The sequence below is a fragment of the Pinus tabuliformis genome, chromosome Q (assembly GCF_031772625.1).
Source record: "Pinus tabuliformis cultivar Carrire ecotype Pingquan chromosome Q, CPIR1, whole genome shotgun sequence".
Classification (NCBI taxonomy): Eukaryota; Viridiplantae; Streptophyta; class Pinopsida; order Pinales; family Pinaceae; genus Pinus; species Pinus tabuliformis.
Window position 1 is genome coordinate 1265658212 of NC_142296.1, and position 24474 is coordinate 1265682685.

Here is a 24474-nt window from a genome sequence, read left to right on the forward strand (position 1 = left end):
ATATGAATTCTGACGCTGCATATGAATTCTAAGATGTCTTTATTGATCTGTATGATGATTATCAATTTGTCAACGCTGATGCAGTTTTGTCATGCAATTGGGCACTTTTTCTTCTCTAACATTCTAATTGGAATACAGTGCTATTCTAAAGAATGAAAACACCATTTGAATTGTTATGGGGAACATCTGGAAAAATGTTAATTTGGTATTTCCACCGTAATTCTCTTCATCTTTGGACGGCTGATCAATACAACGCGAAGTATAACAAGGAAATCCGTGAGCCAGATATAACGACGACTGAAATTGCGCTTCACCTTCTCTATCGAAACCATCATGAAAATGCTTTACATATGAAGAGATTTCTAAATCCACCAACAAGTTTCATCCAGGTATAGGCTGACCTACCGAATTTGCTTCCATGATTAGAATCAAAACATTTTCAATAAATGTTTTTACATCAAGTAACATTACAGTATTAGACAAATGTTGCTTGTCTCAGATTCATTGTTCTGAATCTGTTTGCATGGCAGACAACATTGTTGGCAGAGTTGGTTTTGTAAAGGCCTGCAGAGGAGAGCTCCAAGATGGGAAAATAATAGCAGTGAAGAGATTGGCTGGTGGAAATACAGATTAGCAAAGGGAAAAAGAATTTCCCATGGAATTGGGTATAATTGGCCATGTCTGCCATTCAATACAGACTCATTAATTAGTTGCGGCATTGAGAATGGTCTACATCTCATCTTTGACTTCTCACCATATGGTAGCTTGGCTTCTGTTTTACACGGTAAGCTACAATTATTGTAAAATTATCCCATCTAAGGCTTGGTTTTGGGCCTTTTCAATTTGAAAAACTGTAAAATGGTATGAAATGAAATACCAAGCAAACAGAACACCAAAGAAAAATAGTACAGAGAAGTTCTGTATTTAGGTTGAAGACAATGGCTTAGAACAGTCCTGAAGCATTAACAAACTGGGATAAATTACGGAATAATATTTATCAACATGGTCAATAGGTGCTTAACGGGGTTGGTGAAAGAGGGGTGGTGTTACCACCCTACTAAGGTCCAAGTCGTCCAGTGACATGCTTGTGTTCATACTGGTCTGTCCAACTAGGTCCAATTACCTTCTCTCAATCTCCAATGGCTTTAAAATATTACTTTCATTCACCAATGGAAAAGAGACATCAGATCAATCTTCTTGCTGATTAGGCAAGAAAGTCATCCTTAAGCTGATTTAGGGCTCAGCCAATCCACTACTAAAGTTTGCCTCTTTGGGAAGAGGACTTAAAAGAATGTAGAAATTAATCTAAATGCAAACTTATTCTAAAATGCAAGTAAAAAAAACTATCTTAATTCTATCTCAATTAGGCAGATGTACTTGTAAAAATGGGTGGGGCCAAGTGCAAATTTTGAAAATGGAATAGATATCCCCCACTGATGGCTTCTTAGCCAAAAGGGACTTCCCTAGCATTGAAAAGCATTTCTGACCTAGTATTAAATCTATAATAGAGCAGTTGCTGCTTGCTTGTGTTGACCGGAAGCTTTTAATTTTTTTTTTTCAATGAATGTCAAGTAATGTTTTTTAGAAATTAAAGTGTGGTCTTTGCAAAAATCCATACTTGATGGTTTTGATCTGAGCTAGCAAGGTTCATTCTCAGGTGTAATTTCATTCTTATTAGGCATCCATGTTCTCACTGTGTCTTGGGAAGTTTGCAGCGACCTGTTGCAAGTTTCTAATAATCTTCATCTATTCGGTTGACAATTACTTGGGGGTACTCTTCAAAGTACCATCCCCAAGAGTATTTGAAAAATGGCAAACACATCGTAGGAGGATGGTGATACAAGGCTACAAGTCCACTGTTGCTTGGCCTAAGGACAGTGCAGGCCCTACCCATATGGGTGTCTGTTCATCTGTCATTAATGGAATACTAGGTGTTTCTGCATATATGACAGATATGTTTATCCAATCTTGTTGTGGTATGGCCCTATTAGGTCGTCTCTTTTTCTCTATAGAAACATTGCTTGAAATTACTCCAAACTACAGCCTTTCCAAAGAGCATAAACTTCAAATCTCACAGGTTGCATAGGAGGATATTCTTCCATTTTGTGGGGCAATTTCTTCCAAAATATCTATTATTGGATGTACTTTCCCTCTTTAGTGGCAGTTTGGACAATTGTTCCTCTTGATAACCTTTCTGAATTTGCTCCAGTTTCTAGCAAAGAGCAATTTCTTTAATGAGGCTGTCAATAGCTCAGATCTTATGTGCTACATACTAATTGAAGGAAGAGTGCAACAATAATATTGACAAGGCCATGGATAAGAATAATTTGGAAAAGAACAAATTAAAGCTTTTGACAATTGCGATGAGGGCTGAGACAGAGTAAGAGGTTCGACAAGATGCGACATTCTATTGAAAAAGAATGTTCTGCCTTGACTGGTATAGGCATCAAGCAACACAAGATGCCATTTGAAGAATGGGGCCTTCACTTTCTATCTAGCTGGAATATTAAATCAAATATATGTGAGAAGGAATAATTCTAACTCAAAGTTTTGATTAGGCACAAATACTCAGCTGCTGGAATGACCAATCAGATACAAGGTGGCAGTGGGAACAGCAAGAGGGCTGCATTATCTCCACAAATGCTGCAAACGGCAAATCATCCACAGGGATATCAAAGCCTTGAATGTTCTGCTTGGCCCAGACTTTCAGCCACAGGTAAGCAATTTAACCCTTTAAAATATTGATAATGTGCTACTCTCAGGAGCTCTAAAACATTAGCAAGGGTCTAGCTTTTCCCTCAGTTTTAAACTTCATTGCTAATGGGATTCAGGATATTCTATTTCTTATATTGTATCTTATATTTTATAGAGTGATTGCATTCATCTTTAATAAGCTAAACAGCAACATTCCTAAACACAGAACACACCGAGTGCTGCATTTCTGCCAAATCGTTTTGAATGGTGATATCTAGTTTCTAGTCTCATAAATATTCTGACTTGCCTATCACATATTTCAGACTTTGCATTGGCAAAGTGGCTTCCAAGGCAATGGAGTCATCACTCTATAGCAACCATTGAAGGAACTTTTGGGTAAACATTTTCATCATCTTCTTCATTGTATTCTCTTGGCATCTATAGTTATACCGAATAGGTAATATAGCTGATTATTTGCAAGCTCATCATTCTCGAAACATCTTGAGCAGGTATTTGGCACCTGAGTATTTTCTGCATGGAATTGTTGATGAGAAAACAGATGTTGATGCCTTTGGAGTGCTCTTGTTGGAGATCATTTCTGGTAGGATGCCTTCTGATGTCACTGAGCAGAACTTCCTACTCTGTGTGAGTAAACATAAACTATAACCAACAAAAACTGATGGTGCTAGGATAATGTAAACCAAAGTAAATCTGGATCCTAAAATGATCCAACCCAATCTAAGATGCAACATCATAACTGATTTGCCATGCCCATCTGGGAGACTTGTGTTCAAAATGACAAAAAACAGAATCAAAGTTTCTGAGGCCCACATTTTATATTTCTCGATCTAACCATTTCAAATATTCTGTGGTTCTTTTATGTCCAATACTTTCCACCTTGTTGAAATAACTGAAGAGTGGAGTGAAAGATTCCAATAGATAATAAAGGAATCATATCAGTTCTGTATGACATGTTGGCAAATTGCCTACATATTTATAATAGATTTTTTGCTGAGAATGCAGTCTCTGCTTTCATCTTTTGCTTTAATTAGTCCTTTCATCCATTGCAATATTGCATGTGCATATCTTGAAAATACAAAATAGGCATTAAAGACCTTACATAGCAAATGTGATCAGATATATTTTGTGCAGGCCAAACCGCTGTTGGAGTCTGGAACCATTACAGAATTAGCAGATCCTCGACTGGGTGGTCAATATGATGTTCACCAAATGTAGAGAATGGTTCTCACAGCTTCTCTATGCGTACAGCAGTCTGCAATCTGGCCATCCATGAATGAGGTGAGCTCGTTCTCTGATTCCTCTCTGAAACCTCCTATAGTTTATCAACTTTTCCACATACTCGAAGATAATACGAGGCCTTCAATAACCAGTACAGAGTGTTGACTATGTGTTCTGAATTTGCATTGAATAATTGTCACAGTTGGATACCTTGGAATGTTGTATTCCTTTGCTTTCAGGCTTGCATGTTGACAGATGGACTTAGCCCCAAAATAATGGAATCCTGTAGAATGCCATCATCTGAGACAGATGAAGTGGATGGCTACTTGAAATTTGATGAGTACAGCCAAAGATTCAAGTTTACTGGAGCTTCTCCCTAATACTAATTCACCCTTCCTTAAAACTAACCTGCAATAGAGACAGCCCTCAGCTGTATTGGCTATTTATTTTTGGCTTGACTGACCTCTTAATGGGAATGTGAACAGACTGATATATTTTGACAGAGACTAGCAAAATAACCATTGTTAGTATATGTTCATCATTTAACTTTTTTTCAGACCTACCTTCGTTTAAATTGGCTTATAGGAACGATTCTCCCCATCAAATTTGAATTTAATCAAACTTTGATTAAAATGTTTCAAGCCAATGCCCAAATTTATTCCATAAACCTGTTGTTTATGTGCAGCCTGGCAAAGCATAAGTTGATATTCAAGTGTAACCCATCAATTATTATAACCATCTCATAGCATGTATAGACTGTTAGGAATGTTTCACTGTATGTGTAATCTGAGCCAAAACACCAGGTCTATTATGCAAACAATTAAGATTCAAAATCTATTATTCACCAGCAAATCACACTGGAGAATATGGAAATTGCATTTGTTTTAGGACCATCACAATCATAGTGTAATATCCTTAAATCTTAGAACAAATTTTTAATGCTGTAACATCCAAAATCAGGGCTTGATTAAACTAATGGTGGTTACCAGAGATTAACATCATGAATAGTATTCTGAATAGCCGGTGTATCTATGCACAATGAGTGATGGGCCTTTGAAATCAATTAAGCTGTTGTCCCTGTGCCCAATAAGTGAATTAAATGACAGTACTGTAGTGGATAACCATTAACAGTTTAAAATTTGGGAGCAATATCATAAACCAAAAATTAAATATGGTTCATTAAACAGGAATTTAACTTTGGTATTATATGGAGGCATGTTATTTGTGGGTTCAATGACCTGGAGCATGTTATGCATCCTTTCTCAAGTCTCTTGCTTAGAATCCCTTCCTCTAGCTTGTTGGCTATCTTGGGTTACTTAATTGCAACCTTCATTTCCTTTATAATTAGTATTACAGATTCTTATTGTTTATTATGTCCTACTCAATTTTTTTGTTGTAATAGCTTGTTGGTTTGTTACATTACAGTTTTTCAAGTTATCATAACCTACTCATTCTTTTTGTTGTAATAGCTTGCTAGGTTGTTACAAGAAAGCCTTTATTTTCTTCATCATTCCCATTGCCAAGTCCCGTTTTGAATTATCTTGCTCAATTTTCAGTTGTAATAGTTGGCTCAAAATCTTGTTTGACCAAGGGTACCATTTCTTACCTCCTGCCTTCAATACAATGTCTTAGTTCACTTCTATATCTATGTTTATATCATTGAGAAATCTTGGTTGGCTGAAATCATAAAGGAATTTTCATACTCAACATACTCAATAAGATATATCCACATTTATTGTTCTTCCTTCAATTATGAATATCGATGTGCTCTTGGGCAGATTGACAGAGGGCTAACTAGAAGACCGACAAGCAGCAACTGAAGGTGCCAGCAAACTCTGACATCTATTGACAGACATCCTAAATTATAGGCACACACTACAGCAAAATTAATACCAGGCCTTTCAATTAGTTCTGATTTACCTTTTTCATCTGATTTGATTTTTGCAGAGAGAAAGCCCATGAAGGCTCTGGACTTCACTTTATACAGGGAGCAGCTTATTGTGCAATGTGCCCAACCTATTTTACATACTTAATACCATTGTTCTGTAGGAGAAATCATATTTAAAAAGCTAGTGTTTCCTGAGTTGCAAATATTTTAAATGGTTTATATTTTTAGTAAGATATTGCTTATGCATTCCTAATTTGGTTGCTTTTGTATTGTCAGTGAGAATAAATTACTCAATGAATATAGTCATTTATAGAGATATATTTATGGTTAAATTTTACCATGAGATGCTTTATAGAGTTATATTTATGGTATAATTGTTTCTATATTGATTACTGTATTTAGGTAAAGTTATGGTGTGATTGTCCATTCAGGCCTGATAATGGGATGTACCATCTCAAAGATTGTAGTGTCTGTAAGTGTCCAAAACATGAGTTCCCTGAGAATTTTAAAGGACCAAGAGGACAACTTCCTGTTGATGACTTCAAATTCCAAGAGGGAAACCCCAAGCTATGGTTGACCGAATGCTAGATAAAATGGCTTTCAGGCTAAGTTGCACGAAACGGGGAAACGGAAACGAGTTTCCGAAACGGGAAGCGAAACGAAACGCGACCTCCCCAAATTTTGGAAACGGGGAAACGCGAATATATATATATATATATATATATATATATATATATATATATTAAAAATATTTAAAAAATATTATTATATATATGTGCAATGCCAGAAAAGAGAAGAGAAATATGGTTGTAGCTGAGCCAAATCTGCTGCTACTGAAATCTCCTGCTGAAATCTCTTTCTCTTGCTGCTGAAATCTCTTTCTCCTGCTGCTGAAATCTACTTTGCTCACTGCTCAAAACACCCTCGCTGAAACAACTGCCAGTCTCCAAGAGAAACGACTTGCTGAATAGTGTGATGAGAGAATGAGACAAACTGCTCTTTTATAACTTTAGAATAGGTTTCTAGAACATCCTGGAAACCTAAAAAAAATTTAAAAACTAATTAAAAAAAAATAAAATTAAAAAACACAACATAAATTTGGGGAAACGTGGCTCGTACGGCCTGGAAACGCGTTTCCGGCCGTACGGCCACGTTTCCGTTTTGGGAAACGTGGCCGTACGGCCGGAAAAGCGTTTCCAGGCCGTACGGTACGCGGAAACGCGTTTCCAGGCCGTACGGTACGCGGAAACACGTTTCGTTTCGTTTCCCTGGGTGAAACGACCCCTAGGGCCACGTTTCCTGCAACTTAGCTTTCAGGGGCTGGATGGAAATAGACAATCCCTGGACATATGATGATGACACGGACAACTGTGAGTTTTCTTTTTTTTAGGAGTCTGGGGGTGATGATATATGTGTGAGTGCTGAATTTCTCCATGTGGTGATAGTGGTCACTGTTGCAAAACTTTCCCTACAATAAATCTCACCAGCTCACCTCAAATTGCCCTCATCTAATGCTACTCTTATGACAGTATCAAATGAGGCGTGTGCAACGAATATATGAGGCTTCAACAGCATATCTTTATTGAAACAACAGCAAAAGATTATGCATCTAGGAAGCTTATTTGGCTTTGAAAGCCAAGGATAACTTGTATGCCATACGTACAAGATGTGGCAGTGAAATATAGAATATACCTTTCCCTGTAATCTTTAAACTGTTCAAATATATTTTTCACTTCCATGTTATGGTGAAACTTGTATAGTTCACTTCCAACATAATTACAAAAAAATCATAATCCTTGGCAAGCACTCCGAGCAGTGAGACGAGTATACGTCATTGATGAACTGTTATAAATTTCTTACATAAAACAAAACCTGGAAAGAGAATGCCAATTGGAAATAAGTAGAATAGTTTACTTTCAAATATGGCCGAGATTTCCTAAACATAATATTATATTAGATGGAATCAGTAGGCTTACATTATTTCATGTTTTAATCACGGAGGTATATAAAATAGAATGTTGAACCTGGACTCTTGTCAAACATTGTTATCTAGTTATTTACAATACATTAGAATCTTGAACTATCATTGTTGCCAGTGTCAGTACCATTGCCACTGGTACTTAAACCCCACAGTAATCTTTGATATGATATTTGATTGGAATTTGACTTCTGGGTAGCTTCGTGGCATGAGTGTTGGAACTGGGCTGGAATTAGAACGTTGAACCCCCTACAGGAAGTTATCATGCCATGGAAAGAACCGAACTTATCGAATTCCATTCTCATTTTACTTATGGCAATATGTCATTATATGCAACAGATTAGATCTACAGTGACCAGTCCACTAAGTCCATAATAATGTATATAGATAGAAAGAATTATGTATGTAAAAAGAGAGTAGCCCATTGAACATAAATATTACCTATTATATTGGCAGAATTACTAACAAGAGGAATTACATCGCAGGGAAGAGCCCTATTTTAGTAGTAGAAGCCTTCTTCTTCATATCTTAACCGGTGGCAACCATAGATACATAGAAACTTGAATACGCTACAGAGAAGTATCAAACAAATAGCGATATAATCCAAACTACTTCTAGGTGGCAAACAATCGACAGAAATCACTAGATAGTAGACAATCGTCGGGTCGTCCTTGCCGGTGGGCTATTTTGATGGGGCTTCATCTAATGGGGAATGTGGATGTGGGGCATATGTTGTCCTGCAGCCTGCACAGGCCTATCAATTTTGTTGGTTCGGGGAAGAAGGCACTAACAGCATAGGTGTTAGTGCAGAACTAATAGCTCTATGTGGTGTGCTGCTGTGTGCTAGATGGTTTCCCATAGAGGAATTGGTTGTTGTTGGCAATTCAAAAACAATAATTGAGTGGGCTTAGGAACAATTATCATTTGGGCCGTCCTCTCTACATTACTGGATGCACTGTATTAGATCTCTGACCACGGCTTTCAAGAACATCTCTTTCTCCCACATATACAGAGAGCAGAACCAGGTGGCCAGCCTCCTTTCCAAACACAGAAGAAGGGTTTTGCTGGGTGAGATCAATTTCAAAACTTTTGTCAATGGATCCTTTCGTAGTTCTGGGAGCTTCAAAATATAAAGGGCAGCATCACATATCATGTTTTCCATTTGATGCTCTCTCTTTCGTATAACATTCGGCTTGAACATGGAAGGATGGTATTTTTTTTGTTGTTTTTTGCTGTTATGGACAATGTTAAATATAAAAAGCAGTACAATATGTACATAGACAATTAGCATATTACAGCAAGGAAAAAAGATAAGAGAAGAAAGCAAGAGTAGTCGTTTCTATTTAGCAAACATAAATACACAGCAAAGAAGTTCTCCACATCTGTAGAACCATAAGTTTCTCTTTAGAAAGCTTTTTGATGTACTCAGAACTTTGGGAGACAAAGAAGGATGAAACTGTAACTAACTTTCATTTTTTAATTAAAGATAGTAGTTTTTTTCTTGTGAAAACAAAAAATAACACAATGTAATTAGAGAAAGTATAGCTGTAAAGTGTTTCATTAAATTGCATGACTGCACAAAGAAAAGTTTCATGTACTAAGTGCTAGAGGCAATAGACTAAATTCCATATACTAGTGATTTAGGAATTTTTTTTCTTAACATCGAAGAAGAATTACAATTGCTATGAAACCAGGGGTAAATTACACACTCCATTGGTTTACGAGTATGATTCAGAATAAAACTAAGCCATATCATCATATTACATTCATATGTGACAATTAAATGCTTGATGCTCAATGGATACTTAAAACTGATTTCAAAAATTTTCTCAGGGTTAAGGTTCTAAGGAAGAGTTTTCTCTTTTGTTTTATTACATTATCCTCTCAAACTAGATAGGTTCAAGTGTCTTCCTATGGAGGCATGGAGCAAGAATGAACAGTGGGTGTCTGTGATCTGAAATGTAGCAGGAGAGTCAAAATCTACCAATGTCACTTACCATGTTTTCTGATATAATAGTTTTAACACTGTGTCATGTGTGTGCAAATTCTAGTGGAATAGGCTATGAAACCGGATTTGTTCAAAAGGGCCGACGTGTCGCGAATCCGTCGAATCCATCCAACATGATTCGTGTCAAGTCGTGTCCATAAATCGGGACACATCGTGTCCAATTGGGAATCTGGAAAAAGTCACCCGCGCGGCATTAAAAAGGTGATTTTGCTGTTGTTTTGTTTCACTTTCACTTCTCTATTTTGTTGTGGGTTTGTTGTGGATTTCTCTCAGAGTGTTTTGGAGCAAGGAGCAAAGGGTGTGGGAGTGTTTTCAAGGAGATTCAAGCAACAGATAAGTGCATTTCCTCTCTATTTTTTTTGCATTTTTATTACAGCAGTTTGCATGCGCATTTCTTTTACAAATTTGTGCATTTTTGGTTTATTTTTTTACAGTATTCATGGCTCAATCAAGGGAAGCAGGGAAGGGGCAAAGGAAGAGAAAGCATGTCCCCATTGGAGATGCCCCTCCTCTCCCAATTCATCAGAGTCTGCTGCAAGTATTCCCTCTATTGCAAGTAATGTTGAGGGAAGACTTCCTCCTCAATGTAACATTGAGAAATATCCCTTGTGGAAATATGTCACAAGAGAGCAAGGGCCAAGCAGCAAGGTGAAGGGAAGAGGCAATGTGAATTGGAGATGTAACTTTTGTCACAATACTTTCACGAGCACATATTTTTGTGTGAAAGGTCATTTGTTGGCTTTACCAGGTTGTGGAGTTGGAGCTTGTACAAAAGTGGCTTTACAAAAGAGAAAAGAAATGGAAAGAGAGTCCAATGTTAGTATGGCAAATGTCGCTGCAAAATTTTAAAAAAAAAACAAGAACGATGACCCCTTTCCATTTTTGAGGAAAGGCAGCAACAAATTCGCATTTGAGAGTTCTAGTGGGGGACAAGTAGCAAAAAGAAAGACAATTTCATTTGGTCCAATGGACAAGATTTTTCAAAAGGAGAAACGGGAAGAGTTTGATCTCACCATTGCCTTTTTTTCTATCAAAACTTCACATCCTTTAATGTTGCACGCTCACCTCTATTTATTGAAATGTGACGAGCTCTAACTCAAGGGGCTCCATCAGGGTATGTGCCTCCTAGTTCAGAGAAGCTTAGAACCACATTGTTGACGAAGGCAAAAAAAGAGGTGCAAAAATTGCTTGAGCCTATTAAAGCATCATGGCCAACATTTGGAGTTAGCATTATTTCTGATGGATGGACAGATATAGCATGGCACCCACTCATCAACTTCATGGAGTCTCCCTTGAATGGTCTAATTTTCTTGAAAGCAATGGATTCATTTGGAGAATACAAGGACGCACAATATATGGGTGAGTTGTTTATTAAAGTTATTAAAGATGTAGGTGTTGATTCTTGTGTGCAAAGCATTACAGATAATGCACTTGTTTGCAAGGTTGCTGACATGATTGTGGAAGTTAAATATCCACAAGTGTTTTGGACACCTTGCATTGCCCATTCATTGAACTTAGCACTGAAATCCATTGCTTCTGATGTGCTTTGGATTGGTAACATTATTGAGGATGCACGGCATATCCGTAATTTTGTGCAAAATCATACAAATGCCCTCACTATCTACAAAGTGTACAACAATCTATCATTCTTGAAAATTATGGATACACGGTTTGCCTCCTCATTCATCATGTTGAAAAGGTTGAGGGAGGTCAAGACCACTCTTGGGACCATGGTTATTTCAAAGTTTTGGTCTTTTTGGAGAAATATAGATCAAGTAGCCTCTAAAAGAGTGAAGGACACAATGCTATATGATGCTAGGTGGAAGAGGGTAGATCTACTTATTCAGATCACGAACGCTATCATTTCTTTGCTTTGATTTGCAGATACAGACCAACCCATCATAGGAGAGGTTTATGAGGGATGGGATTCCATGATTGAGTTTGTGAGGAGCATTATTTTACAGAGTGAGTGCCTCAAGTATGAGACATCTTCAGAGGCCTTCTTCACCACTATACAGGATATTCTTGTCAGTAGATGGGACAAGAATTGCACACCTTTACATTGTTTGACTCACTCATTGAGTGGTTGAATGGTGGACCTTCCTGTAGATTCCCTCCTCACATGGATGGTGAAATCTCACAGGGGAGGAAAGATGCATTCAGGCAGGTTTTTCAAGATAAAACATTGCTTGATGAGGTGGAGGATGCCTTTGCAGAGTTTTCCACTAGCACTGGTTGATTTGCAGTATATGATCTGAATAGAGACAAGGGGCTAAGAAGCCCTATTCTTGGTGGGCAAATCATGGGGCAACAAGCCCTCCTCTACATCAGTTAGCCATGAGGCTCCTCTCTCAGGTGACTCCATCCTCTTGTTGCGAGAGGAATTGGAGTACATATGGGAATTTGTAATGTTAAGAAGAGCAGGCTTGAGCAGCCCAAGGCAGAGACAATGGTGTATGTGCACACCAACTTTCGTCTTATTTAAACGCAGAGGGATGAGTAGTTGAAGGGAAAGACAAAGATGTGGGATGTCTTTCCTAATGATATGGGTTTGGACAACAACGTTGAGTTGGCATTGACCAACATGGACCTCAATGATCCAATCCTAGAGCCTGTCGCATTTGATGATGGCGATATTGTAGATGGGTCATCTTCCACACCAGCAGATGCAGAGATGACTTTGGATACAGGGGAGGAGGATGCAATAGAGGAGAGCAATGGTGACCATGATGATGAGAACAATGATGCTGATTTTGATGATGACTGAGGATTGATGACTCATGAGCTACCTACTGCTTTGAGGCTTGTATACTTGTAGTTGTTTTGTATTTTCTATTTCTACTTTCCATTGGCATTGCACTACCTATGTAACACATTTTGATTTTGATGACTTAATGAGAAAACTACAGCTGTCTTTATCTTTATCTTACTATCTTTGTCTTTCTCCTACTGGATCATTGATGAATTGAATATGTATTATGAATTCAGAATTTATGATTTATCATTTATGTGACATGTCACAAATTACAATTGTATTTGAATTTTGTATGTACTATGCATAATGTTACTTTGTAAACAGTAAAACTTACATCTAGATGAAGATCTATGTTTGAAATCAATGAATTTGTATCATGAATGAGAATTTGTGTGAGAAATATCTAATTTTTAACACACACACACAGATATATATAACGTATTTGAACGTGTCTTGTTTCGGTGGGTCAATGTGTCCGTATCCGACACTCGAATCCCCGTATCCGTCGAATCCCGAATCCACGTGTCAAGTGACTTAGGAAATAGGTGTTCAATATTGTCAAATACAGATATCATAAATCATAAAATCACACCATCACACTGCATGAAAGGAGGCAGGCTTGTACTAAAGAAATCCCAAAGGGAATAAAACTCCAGGCATGTATTAGAAAATCTGCAAATAAAAGATTAATGTTAAAATCTCCGAGCGTTACAGATCTCCTATGCTTAATCTTACTTACAGAGTCCTTGTTTGTGGTTGTTCTTCACTCCAATCTTTGCCTCTGCCTATGCTGGCTTATGAACAGCTTGCCTGGATTACAACTAATCCAATATTTACGTTCAACCAATAATGCTCACACTCCAATACCCAGTAGCTCTTATGATGATGCAAGAGATATTAGGTGAGATTCTTTTTATTTTTTTCTTGTTGAAATTATTGTACACAGTCCAACCATGTACGCATCAATGTTTTTTTGGAAACTGTGCATTTAAAATTTTCCCCTTTTCAGATTTATTTACTCAGTTTCGATTTATATAGCTTCTTCCTTTTATGATCCATGTAGGTATGTGCTAAGGTCTATCATGCCAGTATCGCAATGGGAGTTTTGCCAGTTTAAGCTACAACTAGGAATTATGTGTTGTTTGGCTGGTAGAATTTTATTCATGTGATTTATGGAATTCTTGCATAGCTTAAAGGATGTCTGTTGCTGCAGGGTTGGATAATCTGGTAGCTACCACCTATCAAAACTTTTAGAAATTCATGCCAATGATTTAAAATTTAAATTTGTTTTATATTTTACCTTTTGCCTCGAGAAAGGAAGAAAAAAACTTAGCTACATTTTATGATCAAGTATGGGGCATTAGCCACCAAAAAAACAGTGTTTACAAGAAAAATTTGACAAAAGCCTTTGGATTCTTTGCAGGATTCGAACACAAAGAAAAAGTAAAAAGAATATGCAATCATTCCATAGAATCTAGTAATTCTACTCCAGTTCAATGTGCACTGCCACTCCCAGGACTCCTTTGTTGAGATTGAGGTACAAGAGTAGTAAGATGCCATCAAAATCAGATCAATGCAAATGCTCTCCTCTCAAACTGGATAGGTTCAAGTGTCTTCCTATGGAGGCATGGAGCAAGAATGAACCTTATGAGCAGTCGGTGTCTGTGATCTGAAATCTAGCGGGAGAGTCAAAATCTACCAATGTCACTCACTATGTTTTCTGATATAATAGTTTTAACGCTGCTGTCATGTGTGTGCAAACTTAAATTTTATTTTAATAGGTATTCAATATTGTCAAATACAGAAATCATAAATCACAAAATCACACATCAGTCTATAACACTACATGAAAGGAGGCTTATACTGGAGAAATCCCAAAGAGAATAAAACTCCAGGCATGTATTAGAAAATATGCAAATAAAATATCAATCTTAAAATCTTTGAGCTTTACTCTTGCAAGAATCCCTGGCCTACAAAATTCTGTTACACAGTTTGACAATCCTGTGCTTACATCTAAACCTCACTTCAGTTTGACAATCCTGTGCTTACATCTAAACCTCACTTTTGCTATGGAATTAGATTTGACAGTTCTTCATACAGTTTTTAAATTGCAACAGTCACAGATCTCCTATGCTTAATCTCACTTACAGAGTCATTGTTTGTGGCTGTTATTCGCTCCACCAATCTTTGGCTCTGCCTATGCTGGCATTATGAACAGCTTGCCTGGATTACGACTATCCAATATTGATCTTCAACTGATAATGCCCACACTCCAATACCCAGTAGAGAGCTCAAAAAGGCTTTGAAGGTAAAAAAGCTTTAGAAAAAGGTGATGCAGCTAAGACAATTTTACTCATACTGGCCCTTCTTGGTAACTCTGGTTATTGGAGATGGTGCTCTCACTCCTTGCATCTCAAGTCTTAGTCATCCCCCAAATCCAATTCCTAAAAATAGTTATCTGCCTATTGAATATTTAGAAAAATTATTTTGAAGACTACTCTTATTATATTTACAGCTGTTGATACTTTAAATTTAAGATTCTTGGTGTATGGTTTTCAGTAGTTTCTGCAACCATGAGAAAGAATATTGACCAAGGGCTTTCACATCCTGTCAAGAGGTTCCAATCCAATTGTACATCTCTCCCATTCTGTGCAAAATACGATCTTAGGTACTGTCCTCTTCAATTTTGGTGTGGCATACAGAATTTTATAACCAGATCTCCTATGCTTAATCTTGATCTTAGGTACTGTCCTCTTCAACTTTGGTGTGACATACAGAATTTTGTAGCCAGATCTCCTATGCTTAATCTCACTTGCAGATTCCTTGTTTATGGCTGTTTTTCGCTCCAATAATCTTTGGCCCTGCCTGTGCTGACTTTATGAACAGCTTCCCTGGATTACAACTATCCAATACTGGCTTATGAACAGCTTGACTGGATTACAACTATCCAATACTGGCTTATCAACAGCTTGACTGGATTATGACTATCCAAGGACCAATATTGATCTTCAACCAATAATGCTCACACTCCAATACCCAGTAGAGAGCTCAAAAAGTCTTTGAAGGTAAAAGAAGCTTTAGAAAAAGGTAATGCAGCTAAGACAATTTTAGTCATACTGGCCCTTCTTGGTAACTCTATGGTTTACTAGAGATGTTGCCCTCGCTCCTTGTATCTCAGGTCTTAGTCCTCCCCCTAATCCAATTCCTAAAACTAGTTCTAACTATTAAATATTTAGAAAACTAATATTGATTGAAAACTAATCTTGTTATATTTACAGCTGTTGATATTTTGAATTTAAGATTCTAAGTGCAGTTTTCAGTAATTCCTGCAACCTTGAGAATATTGACTAAGGGCTTTCACATTCTGTCAAGAGGCTCCAATCCAATGGTACCTCTCTCCCCGTATATGTACATCTCTCCCAGTATATGCAAAGTACGAGTGAAAATATTTTCCAACAAAAATATTTTCCGATAAAAGCAATTGGCAGGGACTTGCTGCCTCTGCAGCCACTCTAAGCAATTGGCAGGACGTGCTGCCTATGCAGCCACTCTTGTTAATTCCAAGCAGGACGAGACTACAATGATAAGTACAAAGGAACAAAACTAGATTAATGGACATCCTGATTACAATTAGGAATTTCCAAGAAATCATTTCAAAATTCAATCCTAGAAATCTAATGCAATGCTTCCGTGTTAAAGTGGGTTAACTATATTAATGTGTACTTAGAATTCAATGCTCCCACACATAGCAAACAATAATGATTATTTATTTTTTAAAATGAAAAACCTCTGAATAAAATTATTTTTGTGAAAGATGGTTTCGAACATTTATATCCCATTTGAACAGATACAATACATTGCATTGAATCAACCGTCCAAACATATGGTCCATATGAGATAATGTTGAACATTTATATCCCATTTGTACAGACACATCACATTGTAATGTGCATTGAATAAACCATCCATACATATGGTCCACATGAGATCCAATGAAACATTCATGCGCCCACTCACCATCACGCCACTCTTAATTAGCACTCAAATAAAAATAATCAACTCCCAAGAGATATCTTTTTGAGCAAACTTTTTATTCATAATCACATGTATTGAACTCAAACCACCTCATTTTAAGTCAGTGATTTTATGGCTAAAAGGAATAATATGAACAATGCACGATGTGATTGATTACGTAGTTGAAGAATCGGGATTTTGGTGTATCTGCAGCAAGACATACATTTACAATATTCCCAAGCGTTTACAACAAACGTAAGTCACTCTTAGACAAATACAGATTTAAAAGACATAACTGCTACACACATGTTAGCCATGGAGTGTAGTTACAGAACTCGTTCAACATAATAACTCCATATTCTCAAGGTTTAACAGACATAACAGCTACCCACATGTTAGCCATGGAGTTTAGTTACAGAACTCGTTCAACATAATAATAAGAATTCAATATTCACTCAAGTATAGAAATGGTACACAACCAAATGAAACTTAGAATAATTGTAACAATGATGTGTCATAACTTTGTAAAGCATGAACTTTTACATCAATTTCGCAAAATGACAAAAGATTATCGCTTGAAATTTTAGACAGGACTGATAGTAAGTTTAACTAAAAAGCGATGAGACAAAAGAAATGGCATTGATACTCAGACAAAAGTATCTATCAATGACTTTCTCATCTCATCGACAATAGCACTAGGCTGTGATTCTCTCAACTTGAAAACACTTTCGATAACAGACAATTCAGTTGCAGTTGTGTCCAGACCACAAAAAGCTGTCCAATCATTTACAATCATTCCAGCGCCTATTACTTCACTTCCACGAATGACAGTGCCTGCCACAAGAGGCACTTGGAGAAGAGTTGATGATTGACAGTGCCTGCCACAAGAGGCACTTGGAGAAGAGTTGATAATTCATCCAGATCTTCTATTGAAGTGTGTGGATGGACCTATTTAACATCAACAAATTCCCCATTAAATTGCATGAAAGAAAATATACAGAAATACATATTAGTAAAATGCCAAAAGAAGGATTCAATGCGAGCTTGGCATGTCAAAAATTTACTTACCAGGCCACCTCTATTAGAAAAAACACTGTAACTCCCAACAAGAATATTTCCAGCAATAGTTTGCCTGAAAACCTCAACTCCCAGAACGTCTGCTATTAATTCTTCTGTCTCCTGGACAAACAAAACGGAATGACTCAGAATAAATGAGACATTGTAAAGATCCGACTGAGAAATCTGACAAACTTGAAGCAATATATCCAACTGAAGAAATAAACCACTGCTTAATCAGAATTCCTCTTACATTACAAATTAAAAAAATTTATCATCACGCATTCTGTATTAGGAAAACTTTACACCCTACCAGACCCCACCAACACAGAAGCTCTTTAAAGTGTGTTTAATTGAAAAGAAAAAAATGGGAAATATTTTTTTTCTGTTTGCCCATCTACTGTCAATTAAAGTTCATTCTAATTCACTTCTTCGTCCCTTAAAAGCTCTGAAAAATATCTTACCGTCCAAAATGTAAGACTTTTTTCAAATTTTGTTTTATTTTTTGATTAACTTCACATCTAAGATTGGTATATACCAAATTCAGCATGAAAAGAAAAGAGTATTCCACAAACAAATGCCAGTCCCAGCCACGACTCTAGGAACAATTGTGGGAGGCAATAAATATCCATTAACAAGGCCAATTCATAAAGAGTGCCTTAGATATCTTATTTATTTCTGGACTAAAAAAAAAGAAATAAAGACAAATAAAATACCCTACTAATGTCCAAACAACCAAAAGCAAGACCTTGACTGCTCAAGGAATCAAGAAATCAAGTATGATATAGTACCCATGGGATTGCCCAAGGAATCAGCTAATAGAAAAGTACAAGGGATACAATCAAATTAAAGGAGTGTTTAAGAAAGTACACCTACCACACCTGCAGAGGCTCGTATGCAAATCATATCACACACATTGAACCCCAAATAACAAGGAAGAAAAACTACCTAGTTATTCTAGTGGGAAACCAAAACTAGAATGACAAAAAGGCAGGAGGGTGAGCCAAGTAATTATTGACATGATCAAGGAAGTGTTATTCAAATACCCAGAACTGAGAAAGGGCCATCTTTGAGTTTCAAATTTGGTTCAAAATTGAATTGACCATTAGGTTCTCCGATATAAATATTCTCAAAATATAAATTATATCTTAAAACATATTATATCATATATACTTATAAAGCACAAGTGAGAAGACAATTAGGGAATCCTACAAAAGAGACCTATTTTTATCAAAGAACAATGTAGAGATAAGCACAAACCCTGTCCAGGTCAGTATGAATGAGAGCAACATGATCATTGCACACCACACAATTGCCAAGCGCAGATAGTCGTTCTTCAACTCGTTGCACCACAACTTCATCCGGCAAACTATTCCTCAAGTGCTGAAGTTCTGTGAACCAGTGAACAAAAAGCAATGATGAGATTCAAGTGTTGAAATAAGACAAGCATGTGAGAAGCGACAAAACAATGAATAGAATAATAGCTAAAACAACGCATGCAAACAATAAAATCTAAAGGCAACATTGTTCACAACAAAAACTGAAAATTCAGATACCACATGGATTAAACAGATAGGAATATTGTCTTTGGGGCTTACCTTGGTCGGTAGTTGTGTTTGGGAGCAAAAGACCATTTTTGTTCCCTGTCAGTGGTAAAGACATAAAGTCAGGACTCAGTATGTATAAAGCGAAGTTGCTCACGTTTCTATATTGTCAAAACCACATTTATATATCAACTGAAAATGTACCAGCACAAAGACGCCCAACAATCCTGGTCCCTCCAATAGTGGTCTTCACAACAGGAATAGCATCTGCCAGTTCTGCCTCAAATGTGCTGAAACAAAGAATGCAAAACAATTAAGAAACGATGTCCCAGAAACCTATCTAAGTTCCTTTCAAAATCTATATTTAACAAGTACATCAAATAATCTTCATAACCATGCACATTAAATGAACAATAGAGGATTTCCTTAAACCAAACCTGTAAAAGTTTTCTGATCCTCCAATGGCCACCAGGCAATATCCATTAGTAAGTTTTGAAAAGACGCCAACCTCACTGGAATTTTCAAACTGAGTTCCTGCAGCATCCCAAACTCAGGACTTCATCATTCTTGGAAAGAAACAATATATTGTTACCTTTGGGTAAATAAACAACCGTCCAATAAATTCAATTCCGAATTAACATTTCTTTTCAGTCAGTCCAATGACGGATATAAGGACTTACTGGTAGCCATGATGCACAGGCAAAGAAATGATTTACTTCTGCACAACAAAAGTATTTAATCTCCGTAAAGTCCTGTTTAAATGTTAAACAACATCGTTAAAAAATTAGCTTACTCAACACAACAAAGAGGACCAGCTCAGCAAACTCAAAAGTAATAACACTTAATAAGTTATATAAAATATGTCCTCAACATGGAAACATAGAATAAGATGTAGAGATTAATCAAAGAATCCATGCTTCAAGTTCAAAATATCTATAAATATAAAGATTTATTTCCAGGCATATCGGACATACTGTTGTAACCTACAACTCATTTTTGTTTCGTTTTGTTGTGTATATTAGTTTTGGGTTAAAGCGTATCATTTCTTTGTGGAAGCAATAAGGAAAGAAAAGGTTTAATTCCAGACAAGAACAACCTTCCTGAGTTTTCGGCTGATAAGGATGACCAGGTAGATTGTAAACTGGAACCAAGATATTACAGCGTTGATCTTGAAGTGATGCGGAGCTAGGTGAACATTTTATAGATGCAATTAGTCAGGCTAAGAGAGCAACTGATAGTGAGAACAATTTTTCCTCACCTGAACAAAATGAAAGTCCTGAAATTTGTTGAGAATGAGTCACATTTCTTTGGTGTTAGAAAGACGCCTTCTGGCAGGTTTGAAGCAAATCTTTATGACAGGAATAAGCAGAAGAAGGTGTATGTTGGATGTATAAAAATAATGAAGAACCAAGGAGAATGGTTCGGAAGTTTTGGCTTGAGAGCATTATTTTTGCATAAGGAAATCTATGAAGTCTGTAAGACATTTTCTTTAACCAAAAAGATTCTTGATATATTTGCAGTCTGTTTCTCTCTTCTGTTGTTATGTTTTCCTTGGATCACTCCGTGCATTTTTAACAGTATTTTAAAATCTGAATGATTTTTGTGCCCAGAAATACGTAAAGTCGTCTCTGGACAGAGTTAGATTTGTGCAAGTACTTAGATTTGTACAAGCAATCACACCTGCTGTCTTATACCAGTAACCTCAAGTACTGTTACATCCCTTTAAACATAATTGTTTAAAGCGGTTCTATTCATGTTCTGACTTCCTCAATTCAAACATGCCCAGAAAGTTGGTTCTCCTTCTACTTTCACTTATCGACTCCCAGCAGAATCCAATGTCTGTCAATGCTCTTGTAGCAGCCAGGTAAGCACCCCTCCGTTTACCTTCACTTTTGCATGATATGCCTCAGGGGTATCTTAAACACCTGCCCAGATTCAATGGAGAAGGAGAAATTACTGCAGAGCAACATCTTGCAGCTTTCTTAGACTTTGCTGATAATATAAATGTGGATGAGGAAGATGTTTACACGAGGCGGAGAGGTTAGCAAGTGGTTCAGGCAGCTTACTGCTGATTCAATTCATTCATGGGCCTTTTGGAGGATGGAGAAGAAAGGCCATTTTTATTACTGGTCAGAATTTAATGCAATAAAGAAAAAAAGCAGTGAAGCGATTGATGATTTTATTAAATGATTTAACAGAGAATACAATGAAATGCCAACTGAGATAATACCTTCACAGACTGCAGCCAAGGTTGCTTTGCAGCAGCATGTGAGCCTGATTTTGCACTAACGCTCAGAGAAAGGAAGTCTGATACTTTAGCAAGGATGCAGGTAGATGTTATTGAAGTTGAAACAAATTTGGCAGCAGCAGGTAAGTTGAAGACTGAAACAGAATCAGCAGAGAAAAAGAAAATTAAAAAGGAGGCCAGCACTTCAGGAGTAGTGAAGGATTCTCAGGAACAGAAAATGGACGAGAAAGAAGAAATGCAAATGAACAAGTTCGGCCCCCTCTTATGATTGATGATGAAGATGAAGAAAATATAGAAGAAACTCGGAATTTTATAGAAGATTTTGATTCATGTGAAGAAAATAACGCAGATGAGGTTGGAGAGTTACAAGCTCAGGAGTTCAACGTAAATTTGCAAAATATGAAGGATGATCTGGCTTCATTCTGCCAGAGATTTTCTGTTTTTATGGAGGCTCAATTACAGACTAATTATTACATCAGACCCAATCACAAGCCAAATAAATCGAATAATCAGCCTAAAAGATCTGATCATGGTGAAAATAAAAAGGATCGTACTAAAGGTAAGGAGCCAGAAAGAGTAGTTGCTCCCACTCCACAAAAGGCGAGTCCCATGCAACAAAATTAGTCCAGCCAGCAGAATAAGGAACAGCAAGAGCAATTAAAGGATCAGAGGGCATCCAGCGTTTTTATTTAATTTGGAGAAAGAGTTATAAAAGGTGAAGATTCCTGTTCCACTGAGTGAATTGGCTAAAAACCCAGTTTACCAGAAACAAATAGCTAAAGTGCTGCACCTTTACACGTAAATATGCAACAAGATACTTTAAATGTGAATGATGAAAAACATGTGGTGATGTTTGGACCACATATTGAAGAGAGAAGTGATGAGGTCCCACCTTTCTATGTAACTCTAAACATACATGAATTTATGCTGCATAACTGTATGCTGGATTATGGATTCATAACTGTGCTATCCCCCAGGGTTCCATTTTCACCGAGGTCTGTCCAACCTGAATGGCGAGTCCCTTCAAAAAAGGGGCATATTTCATATTAAAGTTATAAAATGTTTGAAGAAATTTAATAAAATATGAAACAGATCACTGATGAGAGTAGAAAATCCACCCACAAGGATTTTATTATCATTGTTATTTACAAGGACAAATCCTGACTCGATTGTCATTTTATTATCATTGTTATTTACAAAGATTTAATTGTCATTGTTGAAAGGTTTATTTTATTATCATTGTTATTTACAAAGATTTTATTGCCTAGTTTAGTATGAAGTTTGTGTGTATTTTTTTAAAATTAAAAATTAAGTTTTAAATAGAAAAATAATATTCATAAATTAATTATATATAAAAATAAAAAATATATTTTTATAGTTAAAATATTTATTTAATATCCAAAAATATAATTTAAACAATAATAAAAATAACACATTATATTTTTCACTAAAAAATCACTACATAAACAATTTGATTGCTATATCCTGTTAAATCCATACAGAGTTAGATCCTATTAAGATCCATACATAGTGGTATGCCAAAACACAATGGCATCTCGAAAAGCGATGGGTCCATGAGCTACACTGAAAATTTTGGTAAAATAGATACCCTCGGTCCTTGGCACATGAGCTGAAAGAAGAAACTGTTATGCAGTGCAACCCTTGACCTCGGGCCACGGTTTTCCAAGCGTGTGCACACAGAGAGGCTCCATTGATACAAAAATCTTTGACCAGACTCTCACAAAACAATAAATTTGCCTAAGCCAAAGAAAGAACATATTGGGCACATTTTTCGAAGCGCGGGCACATACAGGATTTTTCTCTTGATTGAGAAGCTCCACTGATACAGGAATCTTTGACCAGTCTTTCACAGCAATGTTTTCAGGCTGAGTAATTGAAAGACAAAACAGAAATATTTTGGAAATCACACAGCAATCGACGCACATACGTTCATTTTGGAAGGAAATGACGATGCAAAGATACATACAGCAAGCACTCGAAATAATATAAAAAAACACATAGTTAACACATTTATAATAAATTATGAACAATTCAGGATTAAACCAACTATTATCTGTAGTGTTTGCTCTTCGATTCTTATCAAAGTACCGCCTCATTCACACAAAGAGTGCTGGGGTGTCGAGAAATTCTTCAAAACCCCTGTTATACAAAGCCTAGACTACGCGTATTAAAAAACGGGGAAGATTCGAAAGGAAAAACTACCTAACTGACGAGCTTCATGGCGACAGCGGCATCGGCTTGTTTTCAAAAAGATGTATATGGGCGAAGGCTTCCGCTTCTCCGAGCAGGAATCAACCGATGCTATAGTTTAACCCGCGTTATAAAAAAAATGATTCGAGTCTCAAAAACCCTAGTTTAACCCGCGTTATAAAAAAAATGATTCGAGTCTCAAAAACCCTTTCAATAGTCTCCTCCTATTTCAATAGTCTCCCTTTTATATTCCGTTCGCTTTACCAAGCTTCACTTGGAAAACCGTTCACGTGGTTTTGTGACGATGAGAGTTATGAAGAGCAGTTGGTGCTAAATGGAAGAGTGCTATGGCTTTTTGTTTTTTTATAAAACATCGTAATGTTCTCGTTCCAGTATCGTTGTGATGAAACAATTATTAATTTAATTTTTTAATTTATTATTATTTTTTAATTTGATTAAGTCAAAATGTCTATAAGACGAGACATCATAATAAATTTTTGTAGATTATTAAATTTTTGTAGATTATTAAGTTGTTATATTGCTAGGTTAGAGAAGGTTGGAGAGACTCTCAACTCAAAAAGTACATGTGGTTCTCTTGAAGTATTATTTGAATGGACAAATAGGATTTGGCGTCCTAGCTTATGGTCTAGTGGAAAGTTTGGGGTGCTTTATGTGAAAATGGTTTTTTTCAAAATTTATATAAGCACACTTAAATTAGTAAATGCTTGGATGAATAGATGTTTTGGTTTTTTAGGTTCAAATTAAGGGTATAATAATTTCAAGTGAGATTGTGATTTTTTTAATGCATAAATAGATTCAGCTCTCTTAAAATTTTGTAG

General features: G+C 36.6%; 2 protein-coding genes across 5 annotated transcripts; one reads left to right on the forward strand and one right to left on the reverse strand.

The window, feature by feature from the left end:
• The first annotated feature begins 223 nt into the window (after positions 1–223).
• On the forward strand, positions 224–4274 carry LOC149224430 (receptor-like cytosolic serine/threonine-protein kinase RBK1). The gene is made up of 6 exons (XM_089383558.1): positions 224–389; positions 531–784; positions 2559–2716; positions 3018–3090; positions 3204–3295; positions 3847–4274. Exons 3-6 carry the CDS (start codon positions 2581–2583, stop codon positions 3912–3914), a joined length of 369 nt encoding a protein of 122 aa, XP_089239684.1. The 5' UTR covers positions 224–389; positions 531–784; positions 2559–2580; the 3' UTR covers positions 3915–4274.
• A 12733-nt stretch (positions 4275–17007) lies between these two features.
• LOC149224431 (eukaryotic translation initiation factor 6-2-like) lies at positions 17008–23833 on the reverse strand. 4 transcript variants are annotated; one of them, XM_089386114.1, is made up of 10 exons: positions 23648–23832; positions 22341–22445; positions 19857–19928; positions 19614–19710; positions 19381–19466; positions 19231–19275; positions 18893–19023; positions 17645–17755; positions 17455–17524; positions 17008–17410 (listed from the first exon to the last, which is right to left on the reverse strand). In XM_089386114.1, the coding sequence occupies exons 3-10, from the start codon at positions 19864–19866 to the stop codon at positions 17223–17225; spliced, it is 738 nt and encodes a 245-aa protein (XP_089242240.1). In that variant the 5' UTR covers positions 19867–19928; positions 22341–22445; positions 23648–23832; the 3' UTR covers positions 17008–17222. The 4 variants fall into 4 exon arrangements, with proteins under 4 accessions (XP_089242240.1, XP_089242241.1, XP_089242242.1 ...); XM_089386115.1 differs by having other exon boundaries at positions 22317–22445; XM_089386116.1 differs by lacking the exon at positions 22341–22445 and having other exon boundaries at positions 19857–19894; positions 23648–23833.
• Between the last annotated feature and the right edge of the window lie 641 nt (positions 23834–24474).

Coding starts and splice junctions, on each gene's coding strand:
- LOC149224430 (XM_089383558.1), top strand. CDS start 2,581: ATGACCAATCAGATACAAGGTGGCAGTGGGAACAGCAAGAGGGCTGCA. Junction 3,091..3,203: donor ACCATTGAAGGAACTTTTGG/GTAAACATTTTC, acceptor CATCTTGAGCAG/GTATTTGGCACCTGAGTATT. Junction 3,296..3,846: donor CTTGTTGGAGATCATTTCTG/GTAGGATGCCTT, acceptor TATTTTGTGCAG/GCCAAACCGCTGTTGGAGTC.
- LOC149224431 (XM_089386116.1), bottom strand. Junction 19,467..19,613: donor GGATCAGAAAACTTTTACAG/GTTTGGTTTAAG, acceptor TCTTTGTTTCAG/CACATTTGAGGCAGAACTGG. Junction 17,756..18,892: donor TTCATACTGACCTGGACAGG/GTTTGTGCTTAT, acceptor TTGTTTGTCCAG/GAGACAGAAGAATTAATAGC.